This window comes from Nematolebias whitei, chromosome 16 (genome assembly GCF_014905685.2).
Source record: "Nematolebias whitei isolate Nwh7 chromosome 16, NemWhi1, whole genome shotgun sequence".
Lineage (NCBI taxonomy): Eukaryota > Metazoa > Chordata > Actinopteri > Cyprinodontiformes > Rivulidae > Nematolebias > Nematolebias whitei.
This window is the reverse complement of record NC_056513.1, coordinates 21,587,642-21,601,553: the sequence shown is the minus strand read 5'-3', so window position 1 is coordinate 21,601,553 and position 13,912 is coordinate 21,587,642. Positions and strand designations below refer to the sequence as shown.

The window sequence follows — 13,912 nt, the reverse complement described above, 5'->3', positions numbered from 1 at the left end:
TTTCTGGCTCCCCAGACTGATGAAGTACTTTGGATGAAGGACAAAATGTCTCAACAAAAAAAAGAAACCATCCAGCTGAGCTGACAGACCTTTGACATAATATGTTTTGTTTCAGACTTTGGTTTGCTTTTGATCTGTTTCCGTCTTGATTTCTACATTGATAACTTACATCTCACCATCTTTTCTCTTCAGTCAATGCTAATAAAACATAGATGCTGTGCAAATAAAATTATAGTCATGCAGACTATATGGACTTGTGGTTCAAAACCATGAAAAGAACCACCTTGGCTAGAAACACCGGATTTGCATCTCCACAGAAATTTAACCACCAAAATATAAAACCCATGATGATTACAAAATAAATTCACATTAATCGTAATATAATTTACTTGCAGCTGTTTTTCAATGTTCAGAGCCCTGTTTCAATGGTTGCACACGTTGTCTTAATATTCAGTCATTTCTGTGTTGCTATAGTTTTGCTTAAAATGGAAGAAATGACGGTGTTTCTTTATGCATTTTTTTCCTTTGCTTTAGTCTCTTCTTTGTGCGTTCCAGCCGCAGCATACAAACAATACACACTTATTCAGCTCCCTACAGGGAGAGGGGTGGATTTTTTTTATTCGTCATCAGGACTTGATGCATCCAAGTTCAGAATCATTCATTTTTGGCACCCTAAAAGATAGTAGACTCTTTTGTTTAAAATTTCATATACTCTCATTTACAACAACACAACAAGAAACCAAAGAGCAAGAAAAGAAAAAAAAAAAAAAAGACTAAGGCTGTGTTTGCGATTAACTGACTTTAAAATTAAAATAAAACAAAAAGGCAAAAAAATCGCTTTAAAAATAGCCTTGATACATTTCCCAAAGTTTGTTTGTGTTTCAATCATAGTTAAGCCCCACTCCATTTCCCCGTCACCCCCCCGAACAGGAAGAAAATTGAAGAGACACAGTACTGCAACATTAATTTCTATGCGCCCACTGCCATTACATGGTATCATTGTTTAGTTGTTCAAAAACATTGGTTTCTTAAAAGCAGGTTTGATGATTTTGATCAGCATGCATGTAAATTGTTCAAATTTTTTTGGAGTCACTTCACTTCAGCTCGTTGGTAACCGTTTTCTCTCACGCACTACTTTGTGTTTTTGGCAGTAGTGGTGTTTCATTGTCCACAGTCATTTTCAAGTTTGCAGAGAGATTATTCCTTATCGAGAGTTCTTAAGTCCTTCTGCCACCTTTATGGGGCAAAACAAAACCAATAAATAAAACAAACAAACAAATAAATAAATAAACAGTTAACCCTGGTAACTCTGAACAAATATGGCTGCCAGGGTTGTTGAACTGCCATTTTTTTCCCCATTGTTAAAAAAAAATCTGATAATATATCTATTACTAATCAATATCAGTTTATCAAGTAGGCTTTGCCGACAGATGAGCCAGTCATGCTGAATCCTCCATCTTGGTTTAGTTTCCCGCAATGACTAGATTTAATTTAACTATAGCAAGTAACTCCCAAATGACTTAATGTCTTTTTTTTTTTTGGTGTTGACATTTTTTGCACCAGGAAAGTCTAGTCATGATATATTAACATATATATTTATATATAATCAATACATTAAATAACTTCTGGGTTATTTTTTTCCTGTTTTTGTTTTAATGTTTTTTTTTTTCTTTGTATTGACTTTTTTTGCGGACTGGATTGCTTCCTGCATGAATCCCACACCGCATTGATTCACAGTATTAATGCAATTAAAGACTGAAATATAAATGATACCGAACTAAACAAAGGGAGTAAGGGTGTTTATGGTATGTGTGTGTGTATATGTGTGTGTGTGTTGCAGGACATGTGTTATCATAGTGCAAGGGCAGGTTTAGCTGGGCCAAGGAGCAAACTGTACCACTCTTTGTACAGACTGAGAAAACCTAAAATAAAAATGTAAGTTCACCTTTGAGAAGGCAGTCTGGCCCAGCCCACCGCTCCAGAGATCCAGTCCTGAGACAGCCACCCGCACCCACCGAATGCCCCCCTCCTGATTCATGAAACTCCTCAAATATATTAAAACTTGTCAAACAATGGCTCATGGGAAAATCATGCACGTTTCTTTTTTAGGCGTTTTTACTCTATTTTCATTTTTGTTCCTTCATTTCTTTTGGTTTCAGACAGAAATTTAATGATGATCTAATTTTGCTCAGAATCTTCTGTCACTTTGCAATCACTCTTCAATCCATCCAGCCATGACTTCTCTTCTTTAGCTCTTTTATGCAATAATCAATCTTTAAGTGCTTTTCACAGATACTCCCCCCTAATTTTTTCAGAGTCTATGGTCCGTTTCTGTTTCATACTGGTGTAGTGCGCCGATTGGCGGTGTTACTGTGGCCTCCTGAGTCTTTGAGGTCCTTCGAAACGCAGTTGTGGACCTGTAGGAAGTTGTGGTCCCTCTCTGTGGAGTTATAGGTAGCTGTCGGCGTGCCCGTTTGGCCCTTGGGCAGTGTATACATAGACAGCTCAGTGGAAGGCAGTGTCCCGAAGGCTTTCAGGCCCACTGGAGATGCCTCGCGAGATTGCGAGGGATCCGTGGAGCGGGATGAAGAACGCGAGCGGCGTCGATAGCGGTAACGGTAGCTTGGTATACGTGTGATGGCCGCACCTTGGAGGTAGTCTGCAGCTCGCGCTCCCACTCGAAGCTCCCTATGCCGGTCGATGAACATGTGCACTGCTAACACACCCACCATTTCAGCCATGATGAAGGAGAGGGCACCAAAGTAGAAGGACCAGCCGTAAGAGTAGCTGTTCTTCTTGGAGTCGCTCTTAGAAGGATCACCGGCGTTGGCTGATATATACACAATGATTCCTATAATGTTGCTCAGGCCTGAAAAGAAAAGGTAGAAGAAATAATAATAATTAAAATTAATAATGCTGAATGAATAGCAGGTTTATGTAAAATGCAAATAAAATGATCCCAATGTGTGTTGATGTATTTAAACTTTAGATAAAGAGAAGCATATGGGTATGAGTGACCAATAACTTTGTTTCATAAAATATAAGGCAAGCAAATTTATATGTATTCAATAAAAAATGAAAATGAATTAATCTATTGTACAATTGAATGCCTCAAAATGGGATTAAAAAAAAAAACCTTGCATTTAATAACTATCATCGTTGAACCCATATTAACTCGCAATGTATGTCGTTTTTTTCCTGAACTTCAGATAATATTGGAATACTGGTTCAGTCAATTTAAGAAAATTCTTTCCAGATACATTTTCGTAGTAACTATTATGTGCACAATTGATAAAAACAAACAAACAAAAATAAAAGCAAGCACTTGACCTTTATACCTGCTCATTAACCAATTGCAACTGGTTGAACCCAACATTCTTTTGTTCTACTCAAATATTTAAGTTGCTTTTGTGTAAAAGCAACTTTGCCACAATATATTGTGGTCAGATTTGATTAGATTATTGTGATAATGTTGTGAACTGAAACACTTTTGACCTGTGCAGAATGAATAATTGTGCATGTTCAAACACAGACTGACTTAGAACTTGTTAATACAAATAAAAACACTATGCATCAATCAACAATAGCTTTTTATCCTTTATATGAAAGGAAGTAGAAAAATTCATGAATCAGTATATCATGGATTTATTGGACAATCCACATACTTTTAATAACTTCATTCCACTCCAAATGAAGCCTTTTTTTAATTTTCAAAGTGTAGCAATATGGGGTGTAAATTATATTTTGATTAGTTATGAGTTAAGGTCATAAATTATGCATGTATTATGCAAATAACCTCGTTGTTTGGGCACCACCTCTCTCTTAGAGAGAAAAATCAGTCTCTATTTACCCCCAAATAATGTAAAATTAATGTGAAGCCTTTTTCTCGTGTTTAAATAATATCAAATCAATTAATACACACATACGCCAAAATAATCACTTAATCAGCTGATTTTCATGTATTTCATTATAAAAAAATAATAATCTGTGATATATATGGTGAAATAGGTATACGCATGACAAAAAGTTAGCCAAATATCAAATGACTTTGAATCAAAAGTTAATTGATTATTAAAATGAGTGAAACTTTAAAAGCAGATTAGGACTGGTTTATTTCTAAGGTGAACTCTGTTTAAGTTTAATGTGCAATTACTGTGATGTAGGGTCACCAGCAAACAGATGAAACCATGAGAGTTGTCCAGTTTGAACAGCCTCTGGGGATACCAGGAAGGTCTCCCGAGTTACCTCGGCTATGGAAGACCGTAATCCTCCCTCTGGACCTGGTTCTGATGGATAACTGTTCTGAATTGATTAGTTGTTCATGCTGGGAAGGTGGCTGGCTCTGATCAATGCCAGCCCGGTTCTGGTTCTGGTCAGGTGCTGGGTTCTGTAAACTCCACATTTTCTTTTCATCTCTCGTTTCTCTTGAGACGTCTGCAGAAGGTGCTTCTCCTCAATTCTCTTTCTTCCTAGGATGTCTCTCTGGGAGGATGTGTCTTTCTCTGAAGTTTTCTTCAAGTCAAGTGGAAAGGTGCTTCTTCTCTCTCAAATCTCTGAGGTCAAGTGTAAAGTGAAACTTTGAAGTTTTTCTAAAAGTGAAACTTAACTGTCTGTGTTAAAACAGAGATGATTGGTCCACCTCTCAAGGAAAACGTGGTACTAACCCTTGGTCTTGTTTTTCATAAGGGCCTTATCAAATAAATCTGAAGTCCTTGTTCTGCCTCAAAAGTTTGCTTCTAATCTATACAAGACAAAGTTGTATTATCTTAAAGAAAGATTACTTAAGACACACATTTCTCATGAATAAACATTCAGTTATGGAATGAAACAGAAATAACATCTTTGGATTAATATTCAAATAACATGCAGGCTAAAGGGGTGCTGTTGCACTGTCCATGTCTTTCTTCACAAACAAAAGGGTTCTTATGGTGTTATGTTCATGGGAACGAGAGTCTGGGAGTATTCTATAAGACAAGATATCAACATTGTGAGTTTTTCGGATGGTTCAAAAACTCCAAAGTCAGTTGAACAAAGCCTCTTTAAAAAATGATCTCTCAGTTTCATGGGAAATGAGTTCATATTGGGTTAGTGAGGTTAACACAATAACAGTTTTTTTTTATTACATTAGTGTCAACTTAGAAAGTTTGTGAGCTGAGCCGAATATTTGTAAAATCATGTCTGTTCATTCCCAAGGAATAGATTAATTTTATTTTAATAGTTTCAAAGACAAAACACAGGAATGATAATAATGTCATCACATTGTCAGCACTCCATACAATTGCGAAATTGGTCTTTGCATTTAACCCATACACCACCAGGTGGTGCAGTGGGCAGCTATTGAACGCGCCCAGGGGGCATTTGGGGGATGAGGTGTGCTGCCCAGAGACACCACAAGGTATGCAGTGAACGGGGATCGAACTTGGGACTTTTGGGTCCCGAGCCGGCTGCCCTGCCTTTACACCATCTCGTCCCCCATAAATGATGTTTGTCAAAGTAAGATGAACTCTTTCTGAGGTGAGATGTTCCCCTACAAAAGTTCACATTTTGAAGCTACACAACGAAGCCACATTGAACATTGTGGGAAGAAATACTATTTTGAGAAAAAAAAATATATAAGTGGGTACATATGTTCAGAATGTAATAAACTGATAAACATTATTACAGTATTCCCTCATTTATCACGGGGGAACCATACCCTGAAGCCCCACGATAAGTGAAAAACCGCAAAGTAGTAGTTTATTTTTGTATTTATATATATATTAAGGCATTTTAAACTCTTCCCACACTCTAGCTATATTCTAAACACAATGTTTCTAAACTCTAAATGCTCTAACAGAGCACAGAACGTCATGATTTCAGCTCTCTGCCTCCAGCTGCACTCTGTCTCCTGCGCTCTTAGCCACGCCCACCTCTCCGCTGCACAGCGGAGATGCATGAAGAAGCTTCTCCTGCAGCTTGGGCTGCACACTGGTGCAGGAGGAAACTTTTTTCTGTAGTTGTGGGCTGCACACGTGCTAAATAATTTAAAACAATTTATTTAAAAGAAAAATCCCATGCCGATTGGGCAGCTCATCCATCACTCAGCCAATTGTGTGTCCAATCTTACTTTGAAAAATCACGATAGAGCGAGTCTGTGAATTAGCGAGGGACTAGTGTATTCATAACATTTCAGTAGTTGGATGAAACTGTGGCTGCGTTTAGGAAGCCAAATACGAATAAACAAAAATATAGTTCATTAAGATAATGACAGACACTTTGTTTTTTCACCACGAAGGCCTCATTGAAATAGATTTGAGCAAATGAGTAACAGGGACACCTTATTTTTAGAGTGTAATCCCAGAGGCATCCCCTCAGCCTAGCAACAGGCAGAGAGAGAGAGACAGACACATCACAAAAAGAGAAAGAGAAACGGCAAACTCCGTCTCTCACTATGTTTTGGAGGGGAACTAGTTATCTAGCTCAGCACAGTAGGCCATGGCCTAGAACCACAGCCTACATGCACACTCAGAAACAAAAAAAAAATGGTTTGCTAAAATGTCAACCCTAGCTTTGTCTCCCTTGATTCATCCTCGGGCAGTTGTTGTACTGTATGCCACCCAAGCAACACATCATCTGCTGATAAGACAAGCACTGTCACTAGCATGTCATTTGGACTTGGTGGTTGGCGCAGTGATAAAACGGGTCAAATCCATTCCACCTCTTCTCTCTGTCCCTGAACCCTGCAGGTATAAAGGTGTCTTATTTCTGATGGGATGTAGGGGGAGAGTGGAGTAGTGATATCCAGCACTTCAAGCAGATTTTTCAGAGGAATACTTTGGAGAGGATCGAGGAAAAAAACTTACAAAAAATTGCCAATATTTAAATAGTAACATATTGTCACAACAGTAATTTCTTTTTTTAATGGTTTTAAAATTGTAAAAATAACATGGTGTTTTTCAGTTGAAATAGTTTTACTGTCACAGCCACCATTACAGTGCTCAGTTTGATGTATTCTGACCACACGTTTGGTGTCATTGTCGATTTCCCTTAACACATATTAAAAGTTAGCATTGCATGTCAAAGTCTACTGCAAGCTAGAAAGATAAGTAGTTACACAAACTAAATGTGGGGGAGGGGGGCAGCACGATGGCGCAGGTGGTAGAGCTGCTGCCTCCCAGCGAGTGGGTCGCCCCAGTTCAAATCCAGGCCGGGGGCCCTTCTTGGTGGAGTTTTCATGTTCTCTTCGTCGTGTGTATGTGTGGGTTTTCTCCAGTTTCCTTCCACAGACCAAAAACATGCATGTTAGGCTGATTGGTAACTTTAAATTGTCCCTAGGTGTGAGTGAGAGAGTGAATTGTTGCTTGTCTCTTTTGTCTTTATGTGTCCCTGTGATGGACTGGAGACATGTCCAGGGTGTCCCCCGCCTCTCGCACAGTGACTGCTGGACATGGGCACCAGTGACCCCCGTGACCCGAAAAGGAAGAAGCGGATATGGATGGATGGACGGAACCTAAATGGGTATATAGTAGTCCCTCGCTACTTTGCGGTTTGTTTTTCGCGGACTCTCTCTCTATCGTGTTTTTATCAAAATAAGATTGGACATGACACACAATTGGCTGATTGTTGGATGAGCCGCACAATCAGCATGGAATTTTTATTCAAAATGAATTATTTTAAATTATTTAGCACTTGCTGCACCTGTGTGCAGCCCACAATGCAGGAGAAACTTCCTCCTCCGTCGATCTCCGTTCTGCAGCAGAGAAGTGGGCATGGCCGAGAGCACAGAGTGCACCTGTAGTACAGTGTGGAAATCATGACATTCTGTGCTCTTTTAGCTCTTTTAGAGCGTTTTAGAAACATTGTTTAGAATATTGCAAGAGTGTGGGAAGGGTTTAAAACGCACAGGAGGACTTTAACAAGAATTTAATAAGATTAATGCTTAAAAACAATTATTTGTTTGCTTGAAATTATAGTAAAGGTGTGTCTCTGTCTAACTTTTCCTTAATAGATGCACTTTGATGGTCAAATCAGCTGTATTTCAAAAGCCGATACGCAGAAGTAGACGTGTGCACAGGAGGATTTGCTGTCCATTTCTTCAAAATTTAACAAGATAACCGCATATAAACAATTATTTGTTTGCTTGAAATTATAGCAACGGTGTGTCTCAGTTTAACTTTTACCTAATAAATGCACTTTGACCATCAAATCAGCAGCATTTTCCAAAGTATCCAAAGCCTTGGTGCTCCTGGAGCGCGCTCTGAGGGAGGAAATCAGGAAGGCGGAATGCTGCATATTTCTTCGAAATCTGACAATATAAGCACCTAAAACAATTATTTGTTTGCTTGACTTTATAGTAAAGGTGTATCTTACTTGAACTTTTACTTAATAAATGCACTTCAATGGTCAAATTAGCTGCGTTTTGCCAGGGCGGCGCAGAGAAATGAAGCTGATTTGATGGTTGCTCCAGGCAAACTGGACGATGGTGGCAGTCTATGGCAAGCCGATTGTGTCATTAATAGCTACCTTTACCTATTGCATGACACAACGGCATGCCATACTACTTGAGTGCCATCTAGCGACTGAAAATGGTAGTGTTCAATATTTTCCGTCAGAATGAATGAAAATGATCATATCTCAGCCAAAAATTTTTTATAAATATGGGGAAAAAATCCATAAATACTGTATGTCGCTTATGCGTATAAGTTGCAGGCATGCAAATTATGCAAAAAACTGCTAATGACTAATAGGCCGAAAAATACTGTACTTACTACTTGTACTATTATTCCTACTTCACGGTTTTTCACTTATCGCGGAGCTTCAGGGTACGGATCCCCGCGATAAACGCGGGACTACTGTATTGAATTTTTGTTTGTTTATGCAATGACAGATGATATGTTAGCTTTTCGAAGGAGTATCCCATTTTGTAGTGGAATTCTTAAACCTCTTGTCACCAAATTAAAAGCTAGCGGGTTGGGCTAACATTAAGGAAAGGGATTCATCCAACAACCTCCCTCACTTTGTTATGTATGGTTCAGCTTTGCCTCATTAGGATGCTGTAATTTTTATACTGGAGAAATACTTCTATGATATTCTTAATTATGAACCCAGTGTGAGGATATTATAAATTTGTTTCTGTTTTTGGTCTCTTTTTGCTCAAAATGTTGTTTATTGTTTTTGTAATTTCTAGTTTTGAAGTCTTTTTAAGTCATATACTACTTTTATTCAGGTGGCCAGAACCATCCACAGTGATCTGCAGGTTGTGTAATACTGGTCACTAATGCATTACCATTCAGAGATGTATGTGTTGCCCTTACTTATAATTTTCTATCAGACTCCATCCATTACTTTGACATTATCACAAAGAAGAAGCTTGACTGAACAGACTTGGTGTTCTGCACATGCACTTCATCATTTTTGCTCTTCCCTGCTGTCAGCTCACATTAGTCCTTTCACTTATCACCACTCATCTTCTCTTTCAAATTCCCATCGTTTCTTTATATTCCTTTTGCTTGTTTTACCTTTGATCACCTCTCCTCCACCAGACAATTTTAACTTTGACATCTCTGGATCATTCATTCTCTTTAAACCTTTTTCTTCTCCTCCCAGCCTTCTGTTCCCCATCCTCCCCCTCTTCCTACCTGCAGAAACAAAGAGAATGCCAGCGCTGAGGATGATGTTGTGGCGTGACTTGTAGAATTCGCTGGCTGCAATGCAAAGCCCCCCCATGAAGAGCAGGATCACGCTCATGATGGGGAAGATACTGGAGGCTCGTACGGCACCTGAAAATACACAATAGACAAAAACAGCTGTGAACGCTGCAAGTGTAGCACAGACGGGATTATTGCAAACAGAATGACAACCAAATGAAAATTACAGTGAAACAGATAAAGTTTCAGGTTCATTAGATTAATGAAAATTTCATTTTTTGCATTTTGTGTTTGTGCGGAGGGGTGGCACGGTGGAGTAGTTGGTAGAGCTGTAACCTCTCAGTGAGAAGGGTGCTGGATCGAATCCCAGCCGAGGACCTTTCTGGGTGGAGTTTGCATGTTCTCTCCGTGTATGTGTGGGTTACAGACTGAAACATTCATGTAAGGCTGATTGGTAACTCTACATTACCCCAAGGTGTAAGTGAGAGTGTGAATTGTTTGTCTTTTTATGGCCCTGTGATGGACTAGTGACCTGTCCAGGTCCTCTCGCACAGTGACTGCTGGACTGGAGGGACACCAGTGACCTCTGTGACCCGAAAAGGATGAAACAAGTAAAAGATAATGGAGGCAGGAGTGGTAGTGGGATAAACAAAACACATAAAGGGAACCAATAAAAATTGCCTTTGATTGTGTTATGTAACATTAATATTGCCCCACTCCCCTCAGGAAGGAGGTTAAGGAGCATTAAGTGTAGAACCACTAGACTGAGGAACAGCTTCTACCCTGAGGCTGTTAGACTCATGAATATCTAACTAGAATAATCACTGTGAAAAACCATATCATGTTGCTGCTGATCTGTTTCATGTTGCTGCTGATCTGTTTCAATGTTGATGTGTTCATGCGTGCACATCTGCTCACATACTCATGTTCATGTTTGTGCTGATGTTCAATGTTTTATGTTATGAGTGCTTAGTGTATATTTAGTTGATGTTTTTCTTAGTTCATATCTTAGATGTTATTACTGTTTTTCTTAGACATTTTATTGTTGGATGTAACTGGGACCCCGTGTACATAATTTCGCTCCACCACATGTACCACATGAGGTGCGAATGACAATAAAGAAACTCTGACTCTGACTCTGACTCTGAATATTCTGTAAAGGCCTAATAGAGCATTATGCTTATTTATTTCTCTTGCAATTCTATCTCCTGTCTTTTCCGTCGTGCTTTCTTGTAATGGACAAAGTTTTGCCTTTGTTGGGTTTTGAGTCGCAAGACCCAGAAATGCAAAGTAATGCTAAGACACTCGAATAAAGCTGTCACAAGAAAAAACACAAAGGAACAAAACTAAACACAAAGAAGGAAAAATAGACAAACCTAATGATGAACACAGATTAACAACACCCCCACCACCACCACCAACACCACCTCTCCCCAAAAAACTCAGATTCTGACAGTCTTAATCTACGAGTTTCCACTTAATCCTTCTATTGTTCCTCCTCTGTCCGTCTGTGTCCTTCTACTCTCCCTGCTATCACTTTGTCCATCTGTCTATCTTGTTTTGGGTTGACTGATGTGTAGCAGATTGGCTGCAGACTGTTTTTTTTTTTTTTTTTTTTAATCTTCTGGCTCTTTTTCAGCAAATGCAATTTGCTGCATACAAATGCCAGACAGCGTTTAACCTTCTGGATCAGCATCTCCAAATCTGAAGCCTTGGTCCTCAGTCAGATAAAAAGTGGATTGCCCTCTCCAAGTTGGGAGTGAGATGTTGCCTCAAATTGAAGAGTTCAAATATCTCAGGGTTTTGTTGACGAGTGAGGAAAGAATGGAGCGTGAGATGGACAGACAGCTTGGTGCAGCTTCCACAGTATTGTGGACTCGGAGCTGGTCTGTTGTGGTGAAGAAAGAGCTGAGCTGCAAGGTGAAGATCTTTGTTTACTGGTTGATCCACATTCCTACCTTTCGATAGTCTACTGGTTTTGCTGGACTGATTCTTAACAATCTTAAAAAACATAAATTAAATATGTTTCTTTTCAAAATCATACTTATGTGAATTTTTGTATTGTATCTGGTAAAAGCTATGGTGGAAAAAATTATTTTGAAAAAAATATTTTGTTTGGGATACTTGTGTCATTTTTTGTGAATTAATTAATAAACTGAACTGAGACCACAAGGTTTATTATATTAAACTTGATAAAGGACATAATTGTTCTTAATGACCCAGTAAATTTAAATTAGTTGTTAAATGAAGTGTTCACTCGACAACTAATTTAAAATGAGTTCAACCAACATAGACAGAAAACCAAACCTTTAAAACAACGCACAGCTGTAAAAAGAGACCAACAGAGTTGTTTTATATAAGAACCTGTAAATAATGAAAAATGGAGTAAAAATGATTTTGCCCAGCAACAGCAACATGTAACTTTGAACAAGAAAAACTTAATTCTCAATAAAATAAAGTTGTTTTTTTTTAAGTAAAATTATTACAAACCTTATTTTATTTAATTCAACAACTATTTTTTTCGTGTTAGATTTGCATACAATTAAAATTAAGTAAGGAATCCACCTTTTACAATCTGCAGTTTTCCTGCTGAACATTAGTTGTGAACACATTTAACTTAAGAAAGTGGTTTAGATTATGTAGTTAAATTATCGGCCTATCTGTTTGTGTAACTGTGGAGCATGTGTGCATAAAGAAAAGATGCAGTCTTAGTGTTTGTCAGACAAAAGACAAATATATCTTTCACTTGTGGAATAATGAAAATCTGATTTATCTGAAATACAAATGCCTTACTTTAACTTTGTAATTTGATTGGTCAATTCAGCATACAATGTTGGATGAATGAGAGCAACACGAAAATAAGCAAAACTGAAAAATAATAATAATGAGTGGAAAAAAAGCCTGATGGTGTCACAAAGTCTCCAAAAGTTAGTCCAGACTTACAAGTATTTATCTTTTAAATGGTTTTCAAAATAAGTGCGCATTAAGCATTTTCACAGTTCTGTGGAATGTCGCTAGTGCACCAAGAATATTTTTAAGTGTTTTAATGAGATAAGGAGACAATTAGCATTCCAGTTAATTGCACATGAAGCATGAATAATAAATGTACTCTGCTAACCAAGCCTCCCGCCAGCTGCCAACGTTATGCTTCACTTGCTTTTCCAAATATGGACACTTCTGGCTACAATATGACAAGACATCAGCTAAATGTAATCTTTCGAAACCACAGTTTGCACACTTGTGTGACAGCAGGGTACATTTATCTGTCAACGCCATAGTTCCACAAAGTGGTGTCCAAACTAAAATGTGAAGCAACAGTGAATTCATAGTTTGTACACTGTCATTTTTTTACACCCTTAAAAAGCTTTTTTTAATATATATATATATATAGAATGTCTTATGGACATGCCTGTGGGATCTTTCACTTATGAACCAGGGAAGCCAGAATTAAACTTTTCAACTGGCAGACCTTTTTATCTAGATCTGAACACACCCTGAAGTCAAATAGCCTGTACTGCCTTGCCCAAGGTTGTCTCATTATTATATCTTCTTTTGATAACTGTGGCTAATGTCAATAACTCCATCTTTTTCATTTTATGCTGCATTTTTTTCCATTTTAAATCCATTTTGCCTCTTTGGAACAGCTGGACTCTGATATTTTCATTCACTCAAGTAAATCAAATATCAAGGTGACCTCAAAGTTGGGCCTGTTCCAGTATTTTTTTTTCTGTCCTCCTCTTCAGCTTTTTTCTAAACCTCATCTCCTTATCTATATTGAATGTGGCTTCCAGTCAAATTCTGTTCAAGGTGGTTAGCCCCAAGTTCTGCATTTAGGGACATTTTCATCTTTTTCAAAGCAAAAATAAGTCCTACTGCGCTCACTATAACTATGGTTCACTTAATTGGTCTTTCACAGTGATGCACATACGTTTCTGTCACGCTCAATCAGTCACGCTACACAAAATAAAGTGGACATTATACACTATATCCCAGTGGCACAGTTAGATCAGTAATCTTACTTTTATTGATGATTTGCTAAACCTGGCCTGCCTTAGTCACCACTGTGACAGCTGTCTTGATTTAAACCTTTGAAGAACAAAATGTGAACATTGAACGACAGTTTCCAAAGAATCAGTAAACCTTTCTTTTAAACCAAAAGGGCAACTAATAACAACACTGGTCTTGACAAGATGGTAGTACAGTATGTAAAGCTAGCAGTTTATGACACTGTATGACAAAATTTTTCAAATGAACTTTCTTTCTTTATCCTGTAAATGTATGTATAT

At 38.1% G+C, this 13,912-nt stretch overlaps 1 protein-coding gene across 1 annotated transcript in view; it reads right to left on the bottom strand.

The window, feature by feature from the left end:
* Positions 1–1,624: 1,624 nt before the first annotated feature.
* The window catches only part of LOC119422421 (voltage-dependent calcium channel gamma-2 subunit), a 92,178-nt gene continuing 79,890 nt past the window's right edge, over positions 1,625–13,912 (bottom strand). The window contains exons 3-4 of the mRNA XM_037689791.1: positions 9,618–9,758; positions 1,625–2,869 (exon numbers count right to left, since the gene is read on the bottom strand). Coding sequence (XP_037545719.1) covers positions 2,337–2,869; positions 9,618–9,758 — 674 coding nt within the window. The 3' untranslated portion in view covers positions 1,625–2,336. The remainder of the gene's footprint in view (positions 2,870–9,617; positions 9,759–13,912) is intronic.